Raw genomic sequence first — 22,175 nt, forward strand, 5'->3', positions numbered from 1 at the left:
TTAGGGTTGTAAATTTATCCATTTACGTGGATTATTATTATTTTGAAAACGGTGATACTTTTAATGTACATAAATTAAATAAATTTAAATAATCCTTGATAAATAAAATTATTATTTCTTAGAAAAAACTAAAACCTTGGAGCGGTAGAGTATTATTTAGCTACACAAAAATGAATACACAAAATTAGGAAGTAAACACACAGAGGTGACACACCTGCAATTCTCTTACCTTCAAAAGAGAAAATGAATGCGTTCAATGGCCAATCATAAGTGTCTATGCAAATGTGAATGAGTGCTGATTGTGAATGTGTTAAGTAGAGGCTGAGAGGGTCATGAATCGCATCCCCTGTGGGAACTAATTAGCAATGACATTCATGTCTGTCCAGGAAAGCCAAGGTCTGAGAGCAGGATACAAAACCTGCTTTGTGCAGAAACACCCTTTAAGAAAGCCTCCTCTGCATAGCAATGCTGCAGGACGTTTCAATGAATGTATGAAAGCGTCTATGAATGTGCTCAGTTTCTGAGGGGAGTATTGAGTTCAAAACTTGATATGCAAAGATATGTGCTGCTAGTTCAGTGTATAAAATGTAGTACTTTCTTCAGTCTGATCTCTCATATCACATACAGTATATATAATGGCAGTTGGCTCACATAGAGCATCTGTTACAGTTACTTATCTTAATTTTAATGGATCAATATCAATTTTAAAACCCAAAGATTGATTATTCAGATTTATTTAATTTCTGTACCCGAATACTGTTTTGCCAGAGAACCATAAAGCACTGTTTATTTCACTTTAATCTTTGCTTTTTTGTATTTGATGAGGCTTCCTATTGGTTATTTAATGTTATGCATGATTCACTGCCTTACAAAACCATCTCTATCAATATACATTCATAAATTCTTTCCAAATTGAGCCATTCAATCATCTTAATATACAGTTGAAGTCAGAATTATTAGCCCCCCTTTGAATTTCTTTTTTCTTTTTTTAATATTTCCCAAACGATTTTTAACAGAGCAAGAAAAATTTCACAGTATATCTGATAATATTTTTTTCTACTGGAGAAAGTCTTATTTGTTTTATTTTGGCTAGAATAAAAGCAGTTTTAAATTTTTTTAAAAAACATTTTAAGGACAAAATTATTAGCCCCTTTAAGCTATATATTTTTTTTGATAGTCTACAGAACAAACCATGATTATAAATTGCCTAAGTACCCTAACCTGCCTAGTTAACCTTACTAACCTAGTTAAGCCTTTAAATGTCACTTTAAGTGGTATTGAAAAATATTTAATAGAATATTATTTACTGTCATCATGGCAAAGATAAAATAAATCAGTTATTAGAAATGAGTTATTAAAACTATTATGTTTAGAAATGTGTTGAAAGAAATTTTCTCTCCGTTAAACAGAAATTAGGGAAAAAATAAACAGGGGGCTAATAATTCAGGGGACTAATAATTCTGACTTCAACTGTATATCGTAGAAAAACAAATTACATATGCAATATTGCAATGTCAGATTTAAAGCCCTACTAGAAATTTAACCAAATTTTTCTGTTTTGTCTATATATACAGTAGCATAAAAAACATGAATGAAGGAATATCGCATGTCTCGTAACTGCTCAATCAATGTCTCAGTCATAAAAAATCCAATAAAAAGGGATTGTAAACAATGTGTCATGGAGCATTACATTTACCTCAGAGAAGTCATTCAGTGTCTACAGCTTTGTAGTTCACTAAAGAAATGAGGTCTAAACATTTATTATAGTTTACTTAACCGGTTAATGACTTAACCCCCAGGGGTCGAAGACCGCGTATACGTGTTTGGATGCGTCTTCTTCTCAACGCTGAAATGAACTTAAATTACACTTTCAGTTTTGATCGTTCAGATAAGATCAATACACCAATCTAATCTGTTCGGTGTCTAGTTTTTATTATGTACACTAACAATGACAACAAACGTGTGTGCTTTTGCAAAAAAAGGATAATAAACAGTGCAGGCATTTTCTCTTTTCTGTCTCTGCGAACTGTTTTTAGAAACACATCAGTAAAATGCACTGAAACTCCACGAAAACAAAACACACAGACATGAGACACATATTTTTAGAAAGCTTGAAGTGTCTACTTTTAAATGCAGTGAGTATGTTGAAAACAAATATTGTTTGATAAAGTAATCAGTATGAAACCAACACTATGTCTAGTTTCTCAGTCTGAGATTATCTAATGTACACGTTTGACTAAATGATAAAATGATTATAATATGGTTTGAAAACAAATTATGCAAGCCACTGTGTAAATTATTATAGTGGAATAGAAACAATTTTTGACAGATATAAATGTTAATGTAAACATCTAAATTTAACTATAACTGCCTTTATTAACATATTTTTGTGGTCATTATTATATCTTGAAATACATAGCAATTAAACAAAATAATTTGGGCTCTGCTGTTAATTGTAGAGTTTTATATTTTAGTAATGTGCAAGTAATATAGAATTATGTTAAAATGCATTTAAAGCAACAATTTGTTCAGTAAGCAAAAAAAGAAAAATTGGTTCAGTTTCATCGCTGAAATGTTGTTTTGTGTATTATTACACCCTGTCAGCTGTTTATCATTTTCTATAATTGTACATGCCTTTTTCTTGTGATCAGAGCCTTGTCACCAGAATTTCAATGTCCAGTGACTCTTGTTTAAACTGTGCAAAAGACAAATAACATGGACCTGACTTGGGGGAGCACATACCTTGGTTGATAACGGCGTTCTCACGTGTCACTTTGGTGATGTAAGAGTCAGGAGAAACACAAAAATCACTGGCACCCTGAGGAACAGAACAACACATGAAACACCCACATACATAAAGCAAAAACTCAAATACTATATACAGGCAAAAAAACAGAAACACGTTTAATTACTCAGAGATGCAAGATTGTGGACAAACTAAGAAATGTGTGTATTTAAAATAAAAAGCATGATTCAAAATAAGTTAGCATAACAATGCAAACATCAAATTATTCTAAAATAGTACAAATATTTTAAACTCTTAAACCAATGAGCATTTTCTAAAAAGATTTTTACTCAAAATTATGTGTTTTTCCTTAAAAAGTAAGTAAAATAATATTGTTTATGGTTTAAAATAAGATTTTTTTTTACTAAACTCATTAGCAGATTGATTAGCTTGTTTTAAAGGAAAAAAAATAATACTTTTTAATTATTATTTCAGTTTTGTCTAGAAAATGCTTCCTGATTTAAGTTTTTTTTAGACATTTGGACAAGAAACAATACAAACTATAACAAAAAAAAAATCAACTATAAGTAAGAAAATCATTTGAGCAGTGTAAACATTGATATGGATTTTAAATGTTCATCTTAATTGCTGTTATTCTTGATTGTTTGATGCCATATTGTGTCTGAATAACAATAAGAAGAATGTTATAGTCTGCATGCAGCTGTTTTTCTTTCTGTCAACTTTAATTACAGCTCAGATTATTGTTTTGTGCCTAATTGTTAAGTTTTGTGGCAAGTAGTCATATTAAAAGTGGAATTATCTGGGCTACATCTAGGCCAGGGGTGGGCAAACTCGGTCCTGGAGGGCCGGTGTCCTACACAGTTTAGTTCCAACATTAGCCAACACACCTGCTTTTAGATTTCTTGTAATCTTGAAGACACTGATTAGCATGTTCAGGTGTGTTTAATTAGGGTTGGAGCTCAACTGTGCTGGACACCGGCCCTCCTGGACCGAGTTTGCTCGCCTCTGATCTAGGCAATAGTTGTTTCTGCAGAATAAAATGTAGAATCGTCTCAAACAAAAATATTGTATGGTGAAAGTAATACAGATACACCGAATAAACTTGTTAATGCGTTTTTTAGATTTAAAGTGCAGGAATAAATGAGGGTTAATGATAATTTGTCATATTGGTTGCACCAGGGGCCACCAAATAAAATCCTGCTTTGGATGCTTAGCCCCCTGAAGGCTTGAGCCTCAGCACTGCTGATAAGACATGATAATAAAACAATTGCACTTTTTTTTAATAAAAAATAAGCTCAGCCTTGATAAGTATAAGGTACTTCTTCACAAATTTTACTGACCCCAAACTGGTGCACATACTTATTTCATTACATATAATGGTAGTACTAATAATATAATAATATAATCTGGCTCTTTAGATTTCCACAGAGACAACCAGAAATGAGCATGAAGGTCAATAAAATTAAAGATGCTAAATTTACTCACCACAGCAAAAGAAAACTCAAGCCCAAGTGAAGCCCAGCTGATAACCAGCGTCAGCACACCTAGAAAACAAACACTGAACAAAAGAAACAGCAAAATTCATTAGCACAGAATTGTTTTTAAATCAGTATGAAAAAGTGTTTAAATCAGTGTTTAAAGGGCCATGAAACCCCCTCGTTTCAGCAGGGTGTTTTCACACCTCTTCTTTGGAAAAAGTCAGAAAAGTGGGGGTGTCCAGCTCTGTTTAGGGGGGAGTGTCGGAGAAACTAAAGTGGGAGGGTGTGGGAGTGTCTATTTGGGCACGCGCGAGTTTCAGTCAAAATACACAGGAGAAAGGGATGGTGTTTAACCTAAATGGACATCTGTAGTCGAATTATTTGCCAAATTATTAAATGTTGGACTTTAACTGCAGTTTGGCTCTTTCATTCAGGGAATTCATTCATGCCCCTCGCGACAAATGAGATATTTGATTCGAAGGTCTGCTCTATGCGTGTATTTTTCATGCAATGTTTGATACCGCACGGCGAATGAGAGAAAAAAACCCTCCGCATTTCCCGGAAACTTAGATGCACACGGCAGGTAGCGTCCGAAAGCCGCGTGTGTTATTCCGGTCACAAAATGCGGTGCTAACATGTTTGCACTCAATGCAATAGTTAACTTATTTGATACGAACAAACTGAATAAACAAAGAGCACTGGTCACTCACTTACCAAATCTGTAGAGACAGGACAATCACCAGCAACTAGAGCCGCGTCTTTATGAAGAGAAGACTACATCCGGAATCCGGATTTTAGCGTTTGCAGATGAGAACAGCTCTCAGGTAAACAATAATCCTCCTTAGACACGTAAATTATTGTTGTTGAGCGTCGCGTACACTGTAATCCACACGTGATCCAGAAGAGCTCTCACAGAGAGAAAATGAAAACGAAACTTAATGGCAGCAAACTGTAAAAGCAACACTTCACGCTTGTTTTGCCAACACAACGTGGCGTCTCTGTGGTGTAAAGACGGTGACACTAATGAATATTAATGAAGTTGCACAATAGAGCGCGCTGATTGGTTTGAACCAACCCTTACTCATGCATTAATGCATCACACTGTGAGACGTAATAAGGCACACTCTGGCACAGACGCCCAGTCTGCACGCTGGAATACACGCTATTATGTCATGACCGTGACGCAGCTTCAAAAATTCGTTTCAAACAGGAAGTACGAATTTGCTTGAAATAACGCAAAAACAACCAATTTACACTTTTTAGTGAAATATAGGTGTCCTAATAGTGTTTTTAGCAGTGTGGGACACATATACCACTGTCAACAGCTCAAAAAATGTGTTTTGGTGTTTCGTGACCCTTTAATGAGTTGCATGTATGACAGAAGACATACAGCAAACTCAAATTAGAAAAGGTTGGGACAAGTAGTGATTTCTTGAGTTTCAAAGAAAGTGGTGATTTCTATCTGCAGTCCCGACCTGTCTTCAATAGAGAATGTGTGGCTCATTTTGAAGCGCAAAATGCGACAGTGAACACCACCTTAAGATTTGTTTGCAGGAAGACTGGGACAAAATTACACCTGAATTATCACTTGGTGTCTTTAGTCCCCAAATGTCTTTTAGGTTTTGTGAAAAGCATTCAACATTACAAAATGACAAAAGCTTTACTGTTCCAACTTTTTAAAAATGTGTCGCAAGAACCAAAATTAGAATATGTGTTTATTAAAGACAAAATAAACAATAAAAATCATGAGGATTTTTAAATAATGTTTTGTCTGCAAGGATATACAAGTCAAAGTAAATTTAGAAATCCCTACTTTCTTTTTTATTGGCGTTTTCCATACTGTCCCAAATTTTTCTGATTTAAAGTTGTAGATTTTAATCTCATTTTAATGTTGTGGAGTCATCTTTTAGTCATGTGACTAGTCGGATGTGCACCTAGCTATTATTCCAGTCACCAAAGTCTAAAAATTTCTGCACTGCTGATGGATTTTTTTTTTTCTGGTTAGTTTCTTTTAAAACTTGTTTAGGCTCCTGGTAAGTAACCCATTTAGTAAACATCTCTGGGGATTCAGACATCCTCCCACTGACCAAATGTGCTTCAAGATACACATGCGACGTCCAACACTAATACAAACACAAACAAACACGCAGGAGGAGGTGTCTAATTGCTGCAGGAGTGAGAAAGTGAGTCAGAGGGAATCAAGGGAAGATCTTCACCCTCCCTCAAACACTAAATAGATTGTGTTTTGCCTGAATCCATCTCTCCCCTCTCTCTGATTCGTGCTGCTTCTCTCTCCCTCTCCATTTCTAAAAGCTTTCAGAGAATGAATCTCAATTTTGCATAGTTACAGGCTAAAAATAGGCTTTTTCACACAACGATTGCCAAGCCTGAAATTTATAAAACAAAAAAAAACAAAAAAAACTGTACAGTCAGGTGGAGGACTTTAACCAGAGGCACCTCCTGCAATGCACCAGGAAAACACGAAGCCCCCTTTTTGATTTACCTTGGAATTATGTGATCCTGTATAAACAGTAGGCATGGGCTGGTATGAGATTCTGACGGTATAATAACCTTGGATAAATCATGGCTTGGAAAATATCACGGTTTCACGGTATCACGGTATTGTGCTCACTGCTCAAAAATATATTCTTTTTAAATGTCTTTTCAAAAACTTTTTTCCCCTTTGAAAACAATATTTTCTATTTTTGAAAGATTTATGATATTTTGAAGCAAACATGTTTAGCTAAATAGTTCAAATGAATCATTGACTTCTGCTGTCTTTGCATCAAAAACACAAATTTCATTACAATTTAAAACAGCATCTTTAGATATTTTTCCGCTGGAGATATTATTGACCTAAAAAAAATGGAAAAAAAAAAAAAAAAAATTTAAATAAAAAATCTTACACGTACCTTAAGAATGGTATTACAGAAATTTTTGGCAGTTTTAAAACCTTGACTTTTCCAAACCGCGGTATATCTTGAAAACAGTTATCGTCCCATTCCTACATGTATATCAACATTCAGTCTTTTTCCATGCAATTCAATATTTTAGTTGTGAGTCAAAGTTATTTCCATTTACTCATATCATTGGCGTGTTCAGTTAAATTCCAGATCAATTCCCAACTTATTTTTCTTTTCTTTGTTACATTTCTAATCATCCTGCTCATGGCTTAATTTGTGCCGGAACACACTTCTGAAATCTGATCCGGCACCTCATTTTACCGATCCCCCTCCTCAACCGCCCTTCTCACCTGTCCCCCGACTGTTGTCCGCGACACCCCCGCCTCGCCCACTTTCGTTCGCGACACCTCTCCATCCTCGGGTAACATGCCAGATCTGTTACCCAGATCTGTTACCCAGATCTGTTCCGGGACCACGCAATTCACAAATTAAGCACTGATCCTGCTAAATTCAATAACACCTATTAATTGATAAATAAAAAAAAAAATTCTAATTTTATTATTATTATTACTGCATTTTTTAATGGAAATTATTAGCTATATTTAAAAAAAAATGTATTATATAATTTTTCATTTAATTATTTTGATTATTTAGTTTTTCGTTAAATATTTACATATAATTCATTTTTATTACAGTTTTTTGGAAATTTTAGATTTTTTATTTAACGTCTATAATTTTTATTTATATTTTTTAATCAAGTTATTAGTCTAATATTTTTTTATTACAGCTTTTTAAATTAATACATTAAAACAAATTATTTTAAATAATATTCTGTATTAATAAGAAGTGTCTAACAGACAAAAAAAAAACTCTTTTTTATGGTACAAAAAACAGACCAGTTTTTGTGACAGACTCAGGGGAGGCTACAGTGTGAAATATTAATTAATCCCAGGTAAATAATTTTTGCACTTACCCAATCAAGATGCTTCTAGAGTTGCGTATGAGACCGACCAAAACAAGGAGGCAGATTATGACATCAAAGAGCAGCAGGCCCAGATAACCCAACCACCTACAAAATACACACACAACATATATATGATCATCTTTATAAAGTCATCCCAAAGCAGGTATTACAGAAAAACTGTTGTGTGTGTGATGTTCAATGCTTTTGAACATCACGTCATACTAATTTCTGAATGTCAGCTCATTATATGAGGATGGGATAATGTCTTGACTTGGTAATTACCTGTACCAGTCATACTGCTCAGTGATGGAGGCCAGGTGATCCAAAGACAGATCATTACTGCTCCAGAAAGGCACCCCCAGCATCAGATTGATGAGCTCGTCTAGCTGGCCCTGCAGTTTCTGGACGATGGACAGGTAGTCTGTCTGCTTCGAGTACACGGTCTCCAGTTGCACCAAACCCTCCATCAGGGTTTCATTCAGACTGCTTGTACTCTCTGAGACCTGGAACACAAACACACACACACAATTGGCTCAATGCATCAGATCCATTTTTACTGCTGCCTCAATCAAATTGGCAGATGTAATTTTTGTTATCATTACTGAAAGACTAGGTCAATGGATTCTGAAGCATTGCCTGCACGGCTGATTGTGGTATCAAAAATATGAGTAAAAAGTGTTTGATCCCAGCATTGAACATTACAGATTTTTTTCTACTTTATTTTAGTCTGAATAAGCAACCAGAGATAGTACAGCCATTCAAAATAAAAATCGTGGTGTACTTTGGACTTTATTGCAACTAAATGTCCGGCAATGTGCAAAAAGGGCATTCATTTATTAGTTTATTACAGTGTAATTATTTTATTCATTACACTAACTTTATGGCCTATAAATAATTATACAATTATTAGTTTTACAGTTAGCAGATATTTTTAAACTAGGGCTGTGCGATTTGGGGAAAATATCTAATGGCGATTTTTGTAACAGATATTGCGATTTCGATTTGATTTGTGATTTAATGTTGTAGTCAAGCTTCAACTCAATATTCTGTATTGTAGCTTCTTAAGCCTGATTTATAATTCTGCGTCAGGTGACCGGCGAAACTCACGGCGCATGCAACGCGCGTGGCTGTGCATTTATACTTCTGCGCGCTGTCTTTGTCGGTCTGCATTAACACTTCCGAAACGCTAGTTGGCAGTGAGGTGTAAATGTTTCTCTGTGTTGAGTTTCTACGCTGCTATTTTGCTTTTCCTGAACACTTCCGGGATGTACAAGTGGCTCAAACTTGCTCATTTTGAGACAGGAACCAGCGGACGTGCAACAACTTTAACTATGAGGTAAACACAAAACAAAACTATCCATCCGGAGCTTCTTCACGGGACTCCACACTTGTAAAGAATCGATCGCGCCATTCGCGCGGCTCTCGGTCCCGCCCAGACTCGTCAGCGCTACCAAGCCGATTAATCACAGAGCTTATGCTACGCGTCATTGCGACGTGTAGTTACATTTTTTAAGAGGTGCACGTCAGTGACGGCGACGCCCACGGCGAAGGGCTATGCGTCAGCACCGTAGCATACGCCGGTGTTTGACGCAAAAGTATAAATCAGCCTTTACTGCTAAAACGCAGTGAGTGTTCATTAAAAACAAAACTGAAAAGATATTATCTCACGCCAACATTTATTGAAACTTGTTTATAAATATTGAGAAATTAAACACAAACTTTTCTCTAGAGCAAACAGTAGCGAGTTATGGCGTTAGTTATCTCCTGGTACCTTTGTGATGTTATTTCATATGGTGTAACAGCCGCAAACAACTCTGAAATTGTACTTTGCTGTTGCTTGCTACTAGATCGAGTGTCACTGGCAATACTTTCAGTTAACTTTTTAGCAAGACACATCTCATATAGCCGCCTGTGGAGCTTTTTTAGGTGCTGCTTGTTGTATTTCCTTGTGCTAGTTGGCAACAATTCTGTTACAGCTCTCATAAATTACCTGCTTTTGTTCGGTGTCTATGACTTTGAAACCAAAATATTCCCATATTACCAACGTGCTGTTTGTCTTTGTCAATTAGTGCTTCTGAAGCAGCAGACATCATCATGCCACATGTTCACACTTTCCTGTTTGTTTATTTTATTGTGTGCTTTCCGCATAGTTCAGTTGCGCAATTCTGATTGGGCAGAACAAAAGTGTGCTCACTCAATTGGTTAGTAAGACTGACACGCACAGACAGCAGTTACGCACTTGCTCTGCGTGGGGGAATTTATATAATATAAATTTCATATAGTAGGCTCTTGCGATTAGCTAATCACAATGGTTCAAATCGCAATTGCAATTTGATTATTCACACAACCCTGTTCAAACTATTTTTATTTTTATTTTAAAAGACTAAATGTTGCTTGTTAATGTCACCTTGCATCAGATATTTTGTGACTTACATTTTTCACATTTGCAGAAAAATTAGCTTGGAAACAAACAAGACATATGATAAAAATGAAACTTTCCATTGCATATTAAACTTTCTCTGGTAATTTGTGGTATTGTGTTTACACAGGGTTCAGACTAGGGCTGCACAACATTGGACAAAAACTGACTGTGATATTTAGTTTGCGACATACAGTTGAAGTCAGAATTATTAGCCCTCCAATTTATTTTTTTCCCCAATTTCTGTTTAATGCAGAGAATATTTTTTCAACACATTTCTAAACATAATAGTTTTAATAACTCATCTCTGATAACTAATTTATTTTATCTTTGCCATGATGACAGTAAATAATATTTGACTAGATATTTTTCAAGACACTTCTAAACAGCTTAAAGTAACATTTAAAGGCTTAACTAGGTTATTTAGGTTAACTAGGCAGGTTAGGGTAATTAAGCAAGTTATTGTATAATGATGGTTTGTTCGGTAGACTATCGACAAAACAAAAAAAAAAATAGCTTAAAGGAGTTAATAATTTTGTCCTTAAAATGTTTTTTTTTAATTTAAAACTGCTTTTATTCTAGCTGAAATAAAACAAATAAGACTTTCTCCAGAAGAAAAAACATTATCAGACATACTGTGAAAATTTCCTTGCTCTGTTAAACATCATTTAGGAAATATTTAAAAAGAAAAAAAAAAATCAAAAGGGGGCTAATAATTCTGACTTTAACTGTATATTGCAATATGAATATAATTTCACGAGATGACTTAATTCTTTTTTTTTAAATCATAATTTTACATTGATTGTGATTTTTTTGTAGTCAACTATCTGCATAAAATAAAATACAACCGAATCGCTAGAAATTAATTTGATGTTTTTCTGAGGAGTCTAACAGTATTGAGGTACAGAAATTTAATAACACTAATATTAGTATATAAAATAACGTTATAGTGTATAGTCTTCATTGTATAAATAATTAAATGCAAATAATTTTGTTTTACATACACCTTTGCTTAAATCTTACACAGTCACGGGTCTTAAAAACACATCCATCTTTCACTCTAATTTAGGTTAAACTTTACTAAAAATCCCAACTCAACATTGCTGATCCTGCGATGTGATTGCAGATTCCCACATTGCGATATATCGATTCCGAAATTATATGTTGTGCAGCCCTAGTTCAGACGCACATCAATTACATTACTGTCATTTTGACATCATAAGTTTGAAAGTAAAATTAGAAACATTTAACTCAATTAGAAAGCTGAAGGGGGTGCATGGCATGCACAGAAATTATTGAGTAGTCGTGTTATGTTGAGCTGCTCTCTGATAACATTGAATTTTGAATATAACTCTTATCATTCGTAACTTTTTTTTTCATATAAGAACTATCAGTCATTAGGGATGTAACAGTATCAGAATTTCACGGTACGGTAATACCTCGGTATGAATGTCACGGTACGGTATTTATTGAATCATTTACAGGAAAAAACAAAACTTATGAAAATACTCCAAAAAAGTGCCAAAAGTGTCAATGACATACAAATTAGCCATCTATCTGTAAGCTTTGAAACAGGAACTTCAATTTTAATAACAAAAAAATATTAAACCAAGTAAAAAAATAAAGTTTCAATTTAGTATTGTTGAAAACTCATCACATTCAACATTTAATCACTCACTCACTTAGATAGAGATGGGTTTAAAGGAAAATTATCATATAAATATAATCTGGTAAAAGCTGGTATCTCTGGGTATTTACAATGTCCCCTGCAACAGAAAAAAACCCTCTCATTTGGGACTGAGGTTTCTGGGACAAGAGAGATATGACTTGGCCCAGGTTGACAGCAGTGGGTAACGTTGTGCACTGTCTTTCCCCCACTTGAGAGGACAAACCATGAGTCTCATGTCTGCATCAATCTGAACAGTGTGCTGACAACACCGCTATTCAGTACGCGCGCGACAACACAGCTGATAAGAACTCGCGCGACAACACCGCTATTCAGTACGCGTGCGACAACACAGCTGATAAGAACTCGCGCGACAACACCGCTATTCAGTACGCGCGTGGCGACAACACCCGCTTTAGAGTTTTCCAGCTCTTTTTCATCCCCGCTTCTAGCAGCACACTCCATTTCCGCATTACTGGATCTGTAGCGACCGCAAGACCGCAAGGGATGATGGTCAAGCATGGGCTGATGGGAATTGTAGTTTTCGCTACCTCCCGTTCGCTTCATTCGCCTGAGCAAATTTTCTCAGAAGACTTATAGTTTTACCGAGTCATGCGACTACTATAATATAGAAAAAAATTTATATTGCGGTATGACAATATTTACAATACCGTTACATCCTTATCAGTCATATCTTGGATTTTAATAGTTTTAAGAAGAATTCAATTTAATTTTGTAACTTTTGGGGTGTCTTTTCTGACTCTTTCTGATCCATTGCATGTTCAATCATGGCGACTAGGATGCGGCGATGGCTAATTTGCAGTCCGAAAAAAATGATATTTGGCAATATGCACATTACATAGATGACATGCAAGGGCACATTGAATTTCACATATAAAATTTGTCCTATGTGCAACATATAATTCAAAATTTACCAAAAAAAAAGTGTTCATAAAAGGCCATATATCAGATATCCATATGGGAAAAGCCATTTCAAAACCCTGCTTGTTGTTAGCAGCTCCCTGACAACACACAGATTATACACTAGATCTCCCTCGATGTTGTCGCAAGGTTATTTGTGTATTTGACTGGTTGCATCATGCATTTGGACTAAAGGTCTCAATTATTTCTCAGGTTATCTTACAGACGAAAAAAATCTGCAAATGTATATTTTAATACACAATTGCATTCAACAAGAAGTCCTGGCCTGCCGTTTACAACAATTACACTCTCAACCTTATGAATGCATTTACATTTAACAATCCTGTATGCTGGGAGTTGTAGCGATGGCCATGGAGATGAACCGGAGCAAGTTAAAATGTTGATCAAAGGGCGATGAACTCTCTAGTAACAAAAGTGAGGTGTTCAGTTGAGGCAGTGAACATTTGGGAACAAACAGTACTTTAGTACCTCATTTGAAACCCTATTAGTTAGAGCTGTAAAATGACAATGGTGGTGAAGTGCTTGGAAAGGGTGGTAAAGTGTTTAGGACTTGGAACAGAAGGACAGCAAAGTGTCTTTTGGACCCATGGACACAGCGAAATGTTCACAGCTTAGAACAAACAGAAACATGCATGACTCACCAGTTTGTCGATGCCTGCCACTGTTTGGTTAGCGTGGCGCAAGGAATATGTCAGCCGTGTCACGCCATCGCACGTTTCGCCGTTTCCATAGAAACCGACTGCAATGCCAGCACTGCAGGAAAGAGATCAAAATTGGAATTAGCTTATATGAATGTGGCAGACTCTTTTATGCAGGCTGTAATAAAACACTCCATGTGTCTTTATTCTGAAAGGCTAAGAATACATAAAAACCTATTGAAGTTGGAAGATCAGTATTTGATTAATCCAACATCACTCTTTTTAATTTTACAATGGCATAAAAACACACTTGAACATGGACTTAAAACCTAAAATTGCCAACCTGCATGTGTAAAAACTAAAATACTTCATTTTTAAATCAACAAAAAAAAATCAGCCTAAACTCACTAGAGAAGTAAATTTTGCCAAAATAAACTTTTATTTTGTACACACACTAAAGTACATATGAAGAGTTCAGATGCAAAACCCTCGAAATCCATCAGACCTCTTTTCTTGTAAATGGGCATTTTCTATCAGGCTCTTCTAATTAGATTCAGAAGTTTCATTTTATATGTGATGAGGAGGTTATTAGCTAGTAAATCAAATAACTTTTTTTTTTTTAAATATCACTTGAGACAATTCTTTGTTTTTTAACAAGGTAGATTTTCTTTTGCTTCAAAACCAGCTAAATCCACGTCTGCTTTTTATGCAACAACCTCTAAATCCACCTATTGGGACAAGACATTGTAATTAGGTGAAAATTACTAAAGACGCAATTAGAAATAATTTTACCAAACATAAAACACATAAACAAGCCACATAAATACATAAATGTGTCAAGTAAGTGGCGGTTCATTCCACTGTGATAAACCAGGGAAAAAGCAGAAGGAAAATGAATGAATAAAATTGTCAAAAAAAAAGCATTAATCAATGACATCAAAACTGACATTAACTAAATCTGAACAATCTGTTGTCATTTCTGATATTTAGGATTTAGATTTAATGTAAGTAGAACAATGTTAACATTGCAAACATTGTAAGCGTGGTGATTCAAATAATGTAGTATAAAACATTATGAAACATCAATATCTGTGCATTGTCCATTAATATAAAAAGCTTATCAGACGTATGTATTATGAAGTAATACACATAATGTATAGTTTTATATATTATATTTATCTTTTAAAAATAGCTTAAATTAGCAAATAAAACACAAGGTAGGCCTACTGGGCAAAAAGGGGATGCCTCTCAGACAATTTTAGAAGCTGTCATTCATTCATTCTCACCATACTTAAGGCCTTGGTCTCTTGTTTATCCTAATAGCATCCATGTGGGATAAATGAACGGCATTTTAACTTGGTCTTTCATGAAACGCAGTTGCCATTTAACGTATAGTAAATCAGACTCATTCAAAGTAGCGCGCTGTGCAAAAAATTGTTATGAATGCATGCTACACCTCCGACTGTACGTTGTGTTTTCTTTTGCTAATAATGCAGAGTTTTGAAGTAAGGGACATTTTCATTTGCCATTCACTGACAGTCGGACAGGTTCATCAAACTCGGTCTTTTAAAATTGTAATCAAAAGCAGAGTATGTCTCCTCATAAAGCAGGCATATCAGCGCACCGTTACATTGAAAACGTATGATTCGATTCGCACCTTCTGATTGGTTCTCTGGATATAGCGGCTCTTGCTGTCAAAGGCAAGCGGCGTTCAGCAGCTTTTGCCAACAAACGTTCGAGGTTACAGAAGTAACCCTTCGTTCCCCGAGGAGGGGAACGGAAGTGCCATGAATGGGAGGATTCGGATCAGAAGCCGCTTATCTGGAGAGTATTGAACGGGCCAATGAATGAAATTAATTGGCAGCGTAAGCTTGCGCAGGTGTGCGACATCTGCAATCATCTCAGCATATAAGCACACCTGAAGCCAGCAGACGCCATCCTTTTAAGCTGAAGAGACTTTCAAACAGCTAAGGGACAGTCATTATGGCGACGGAATATGGCACTTCCGTTCCCCTCCTCGGGGAACGAAGGGTTACTTCTGTAACCTCGAACGTTCCCCTTCGGTTGGGGAACTTCAGTGCCATGAATGGGAGAATATGGAAAGCGCCATAATGACTGCACCTTACCAACACCCCCGATGAGGAGATAGTCAAGCAAGCGTGACGCACCCACATCATGGGGGGCGCGGTCCTCCAACGTGTCCCTGGCCCTAATTTATCCTACTTCAACAGAAGTTTTACGGATTTAGATATATTTTTTGGGAAGTCGTGAGCATCTAGATAATTCTAGGAAATACGACAGTACGTTGGGAAGCGTGCAATCCCGATAGGGAGGACGCTGCGGAGGCCATCCGTTACCCAAGGGGGGGATAGATGGCAGAATTTACCTATGGACTAGCCCTAAAAAGGGGGAGTACGCATAGCAAAGAGTGGTTAGCGGAGAGGGAAGACACGGGTCCGCCCAGGGGGGGGACTTAACCGTGGCGGAATAAGCATATGGGATCGCCTAGTGGGGATCACGCATAGCAGGCACCTATACCCAAAACGCGGGCTGACCAGCGGGCAGACCTACAACGTAGTGGGCCAGCAAGTGACTCCTCCGCTGAGTCAGTGCTGGGGGCCACGGAGGAATCTGCAGGGCTCACCTGACGGGGAACTTTACTGACAGATAAAAAAGGCGCACGTACCTCCGTGTTAGGGAGAATGGCGCAGCAAGCGTGTTTCAACACCCTACCGAGTTGTCTCCTCAATCACCAAAGGGTTACCTAATACCCTTGAGGAAACCGGCTCCACTCGCAGATTGTAAAACCTTGCAAATGTGTTGGGTGTCGCCCAGCCCGCAGCTCTACAGATGTCTGTTAGAGAGGCGCCGCGTGCACGCGCCCAAGAGGATGCAACGCTCCGAGTGGAGTGTGCACGTACTCCCGGGGGACACGGCTGACCTCGACTCGAATAAGCGAGTGAAATGGCATCCACAATCCAGTGGGATAATCTTTGTTTCGATACGGCACTTCCCTGCTGCCGACCGCCATAACAGACAAAGAGCTGCTCAGATGATCTAAAATTCTGAGTACGGTCCACATAAATGCGCAGAGCGCGAACTGGACAAAGTAAAGAAAGGGCTGGGTCTGCCTCCTCCGGGGGCAGCGCTTGCAGGTTCACTACCTGATCTCTAAAGGGGGTGGTAGGAACCTTGGGCACATAACCGGGGCGGGGTCTCAGGATAACGTGAGAGTAATCCGGCCCGAATTCCAGGCACGAGTCACTGACCGAAAATGCCTCCAGGTCCCCGACCCTCTTGATGGAGGCCAACGCAACCAGCAGAGCTGTCTTCAGGGACAGAAATCTTAGAGATACTGATTCGAGTGGCTCAAAGGGATCGGATCGCAGACTCGTGAGAACGAGGGCGAGATCCCAAGAGGGCATGAGAGGGGGGCGAGATGGATTAATTCGCCTAGCACCCCTAAGGAACTGGATGACCAGGTTATGCTTTCCCACGGTGCCGCCAGCTACCGCGCTATGATAAGCGGAGATGGCGGCCACGTAAACCTTGAGAGTGGAGGGCGACAGCCTGCTGTCCAACTTCTCTTGAAGGAAAGAGAGCACAACACTAATCTGGCAATTTCGGGGGTCTTCTCTGCGAGAGACGCACCATTCAGTGAATAGACTCCACTTCAGGGCGTAGGCGCGCCTCGTGGAGGGGGCTCTAGCCTGAGTGATGGTATTAACCACCGCAGTCGGTAGGTTACCTAAGTCTTCCTCGCGTCTAGGGACCACACGTGGAGGTTCCAAAGATCGGGGCGAGGGTGCCAGATGGTGCCCTGTCCCTGAGAGAGTAGGTCCTCTCTCAAAGGGATCCGCCAGGGGAGGGCCGTCGCGAGGAGTGAGAGCTCTGATATCCAGGTCCGGTTGGGCCAAAGGGGCGCAACTAGCAGAACCTGTTCCTCGTCCTCCCTGACCTTGCACAGAAACTGCGCGAGCAGGCTCACTGGGGGAAACGCATACTTGCGCATGCCCCGAGGCCAGCTGTGGGCCAGTGCATCCGTGCCGAGAGAGCCCTCGGTCAGGGAAAAAAACAACTGGCAGTGAGCGTTCTCGGGGGAAGCAAACAGATCGATCTGGGCCTCCCCGAATCGCGCCCATATCAGCTGAACAGACTCGGGGTGGAGTCTCCATTCTCCAGGGCGTAACAGCTGTCGTGAGAGCGCATCGGCTGCACGATTGAGCGTGCCTGGGACGTGAATGGCGCGCAGCGATTTCAGCCGCGGGTGACTCCAGAGGAGCAGACGGCGGGCGAGCTGAGACATGCGGCGAGAGCGCATACCCCCCATGCGGTTGATATACGCCGCCGCCGCCGTACTGTCCGTCCTGACCAGCACGTGTTGCCGCTCCAGCACCGGTAAAAAGCGGTGGAGAGCGAGGAACACTGCCAACAGCTCTAGGCGATTGATATGCCAATGCAGCTGGGCACCCTTCCAGAGGCCCGCAGCCGCATGCCCGCGACACACGGCCCCCCAACCCGTGTTGGAAGCGTCTGTTGAAACAACAACATGGCTGGACGCCTGTCCTAGAGGCACACCGGCCTGTAGGAACGAGGGGTCGTTCCAAGGGCTGAGGGCGCGGCGACACAGCGCAGTAACCGAAACCCGGTGTGTGCCCGCGTGCCATGCGCGTCTGGGGACCCGATCGTGAAGCCAGTGCTGAAGTGGTCTCATATGGAGCAACCCGAGCGGCGTGACGGCGGCTGCGGATGCCATATGCCCCAGGAGCCTCTGAAAGAACTTCAGTGGGACCACTAGTTTGCTGTCGAGCTCCCTCAGACAGTTCAGCAACAGGCGAGCGCGTTCCTCGGAGAGGTGCGCTACCATGGTGATCGAGTCCAGCTCCATCCCAAGAAAAGAAATCCTCTGCACGGGGGCGAGTTTGCTCTTTTCTCGGTTGACCTGAAGCCCCAGTAGGCGGAGATGCCGAAGCACCTCGTCCCTGTGCATAATCAATTGCTCCCGCGAGTGGGCTAAAATCAGCCAGTCGTCGAGATAACTGAGTATGCGAATGCCCGCGAGCCGAAGGGGCGCTAGGGCACCCTCCGCGAGTTTGGTGAAGACCCGCGGAGACAGAGAGAGCCCGAAGGGGAGGACCTTGTACTGCCACGCTCGACCCTCGAACGCAAACCGCAGAAATTGGCGGTGGCGTGGAAGAATGGAGACATGGAAATACGCGTCCTTCAGGTCTATGGCTGCAAACCAATCCCGAGGACGAACGCATTGGAGAATGCGCCTCTGCGTGAGCATTCTGAACGGCAGCTTGTGCAGACAGCGGTTCAAAACGCGCAGATCTAGGATTGGCCGTGACCCACCGCTCTTTTTGGGTACGATGAAGTATGGGCTGTAAAACCCACTCTCCATCTCGGCTGGAGGAACCGGCTCGATTGCACCCTTCGCCAGGAGGGCAGCAATCTCCTCTCGCAAGACAGGGGCGGACAGGGGGTTGACCCTGGAGAAATACACGCCCGTAAACTTGGGGGGCCGTTTCGCGAACTGAATCGCGTAACCGAGTCTGATTGTGCGTATGAGCCACCGCGAGGGGCTGGCCCGCGCTAACCAGGCAGGCAGAGCCCTCGCTAATGGAGTCATCGCTACAATCGCTGACGTACCAGCGGTGGGGCAGCGCGGAGTGGGTGTGCTGATCCGGGAAGCACGAGGGTCCCGCGGAAAAGCTGGAGGAGAGCGATTCGCTCTGGCTCCGCACCCTGACTCCGGAGAGGGGGCTGGAGGGCTGAGGGAAGGGAGACCGTCCCCCCAGCGCTCGTGAGCCACTGGCGAAGCACGTAGAGTCTGCGAGCCGGAAGGCAGCGCGTCCCGGACTGGCAGAACTCGTGCAGTCACATCCGGGGAAGGGAAAAAGTGCTCTTTTACTGATGTTTTGGTGGCACTGAAAAGTACCGTTGTTATCGGGGCCCCGCCCTCCAGCGGGGAAAGAGCAAGTTTCCTCTTCTCCGGATGGCCTGTCTCAGGGACGCTTCGCGGTCCGTTTACCGGACTTAACGGCGCCCTGGGCAGGAGGGGCTGCCTGCTTTCGAGGTGAACGCCGCGCCCGCTTGGCCGGAGGCGCAGGCGGGGGCGGGGCAGCACTCGTTGGCGGGCGCCCTCGGCGAGGAACAGCGGAGGTGGATGGCTCGGCGGGCGGAGCGGGCTTACGGCCACGCCGATAGATGACATTGCCCATCGCATCCGACTGCTCTTTCACCGCCTTGAATTCCTGGGTGAATTCACCGACGGTGTCGCCGAACAGGCCAGCCTGGGATATGGGCGAGTCAAGAAAGCGAACTTTGTCAACGTCGCGCATATCGGCCAGGTTTAGCCAGAGGTGGCGTTCCTGAACCACAAGTGTGGACATCGTCCTCCCCAGCGCACACGCGGCGGACTTAGTAGTCCGAAGAGCATAGTCGGTCGCGGTGCGCAGCTCATGTAATAAGCTTGGGTTGGACCCGCCCTCGTGCAGCTCGGCCAGCGCCTGCGCTTGGTAGCGCTGGTAGGTGGCCATCGCGTGCAAAGCAGAAGCAGCCTGGCCCGCAGCCTTATAAGCTCTGGCTCCGAGGGAGGCAGACAACCTACAGGCTTTGGACGGGAGGCGGGGCAAACCCCGCCACGTAGAGGCGCCGCGCGGACAAAGATTGACCGCGATAGCGCGCTCCACTGACGGGATCGCCTCATACCCCCTGGCAGCTCCGCCGTCAAGGGCGGTGAGGGCGGAGGCACTCGCAGCACGGGCAGAGAAAGGTGCCCTCCAGGACTGCGTGAGCCTACTGTGCACTTCCGGGAAGAAGGGGACGAGAGGCTTCGAAGGCTTCGCCTTCTGGTCCTCTACGTAGCACCCATCTAGTCGGTCCGGCCGCGGAGCTGGGGGATAAACCATCTCCAACCCCACGGCCGAAGCAGCCCGGGAAAGCACGGCTAACATGTCCGCTTCAGGATCCGATTTGACAGCGCTCACCTGCCCGGAGGGGGCGAGCGGGTCCGGATCTTCGTCGGACAGTGAAAGCCCACCCTCCGATGCCGCGGAGGACATCTGATCTCCGGTGTCAGCGAGTGTGAGAGCTACCATCTGGTTAGACGGATCACTCTCACCACCCGAAGCTTGGATGGAGCGCCGTGAGGAGCGAGAGGTCCGCGGGCCCGTGGGCGGCGGATTAGCTCCCGCTGAAACCCTCAGATCTGCCCGAGCGCCCGCTGCTTTTTTAGAACAGGAGGCAACTGGGGTGGCTCGCTCTCTTGCGAAAGTTAGCCGCGATCTTAGCTGTGCAACGGTCATGGCATCGCAATGACGACATGAACCGCCCGCGAGCACCGCATTAACATGCTGGACCCCCAAACATGCAATGCAGTGATCGTGTCCATCATCCGGAGACAGGAAACCCCCGCATCCAGAAACGCACAGTCGGAGCGCCATCCTGAAAAGGACGTGCTGCACGACTGTGTTGCTCTTTTAGGAAAGTTGCAACTATACGCACCGCTCTGGAGGACCGGACCCAAAGAACCGCAGGCAAGGGAGTAACCCAGCTCGACCGTCTGCCACCGCGAAGACCCACTCTGGACCGGGAGACACACTCGTTCGCTCTGAAGTGCTGATCAGCAAGAGGAACCCTCATCGACTCACTCAGAAAGGATCTGAAGCGAAAAGGATGGCGTCTGCTGGCTTCAGGTGTGCTTATATGCTGAGATGATTGCAGATGTCGCACACCTGCGCAAGCTTACGCTGCCAATTAATTTCATTCATTGGCCCGTTCAATACTCTCCAGATAAGCGGCTTCTGATCCGAATCCTCCCATTCATGGCACTGAAGTTCCCCAACCGAAGGGGAACTGTTATTTCTGAATGAGCTGACCCTAGGATTTAGATGATTTGAAGCAAATCTATTTGTTGAACATGTACTGCATGCCTAAAGCATTCACCCAATGTCAATATCTCATTTTTGGCGGAAGTGGCGTTTAGCGGCTTTTGCATCTGAACTTTTCATATGCACAAGAGTTCAAATCTTTGGCGTCAATATGATCTTTATCAAAAAAAATTACTTTTATTTAGTAGAGATGCATTAAATACTTACAAATACTTACTATAATAAATAGAAAAGTAAAAAAAAATAAACATTCATTTAAACAAAAGCATCACTTTTTCCCCCCATGTACTTTAATCCCTGGCAAGTTTTAGCGTGTGTGCAGGAGCTTTTTTTTTTTATCTGATGCCACATGCACATTTTCCTGCATGTGTTACTCTTTGTCTCTGTCACTCCAACACAAGAGGATTTAGGCAGGAGAGCTCTTATAAGCTTAGGAGTGTGTGAGACCGAGAGAGAGGTCAAGCTGTCATTCTTTGTTAAGGTCATGTGTCACGTGGCTCACAGAGGCTTTCCCACTCTTACCC

The 22,175-nt window shown here is 41.8% G+C and overlaps 1 protein-coding gene across 4 annotated transcripts in view; it reads right to left on the reverse strand.

Moving 5' to 3' along the window:
* Positions 1-22,175, reverse strand: part of ttyh3b (tweety family member 3b) — a 69,036-nt gene that overhangs the window by 19,335 nt on the left and 27,526 nt on the right. For all 4 annotated transcript variants that reach the window (NM_001431093.1, NM_001037387.3, XM_087236439.1 and 1 more), the window contains exons 4-8: positions 13,760-13,871; positions 8,374-8,594; positions 8,101-8,196; positions 4,232-4,304; positions 2,743-2,818 (exon numbers count right to left, since the gene is read on the reverse strand). In NM_001431093.1, coding sequence (NP_001418022.1) covers positions 2,743-2,818; positions 4,232-4,304; positions 8,101-8,196; positions 8,374-8,594; positions 13,760-13,871 — 578 coding nt within the window. The remainder of the gene's footprint in view (positions 1-2,742; positions 2,819-4,231; positions 4,305-8,100; positions 8,197-8,373; positions 8,595-13,759; positions 13,872-22,175) is intronic.

This window comes from Danio rerio, chromosome 1, assembly GCF_052040795.2.
Source record: "Danio rerio strain M-AB ecotype USA chromosome 1, GRCz13ab, whole genome shotgun sequence".
Lineage (NCBI taxonomy): Eukaryota > Metazoa > Chordata > Actinopteri > Cypriniformes > Danionidae > Danio > Danio rerio.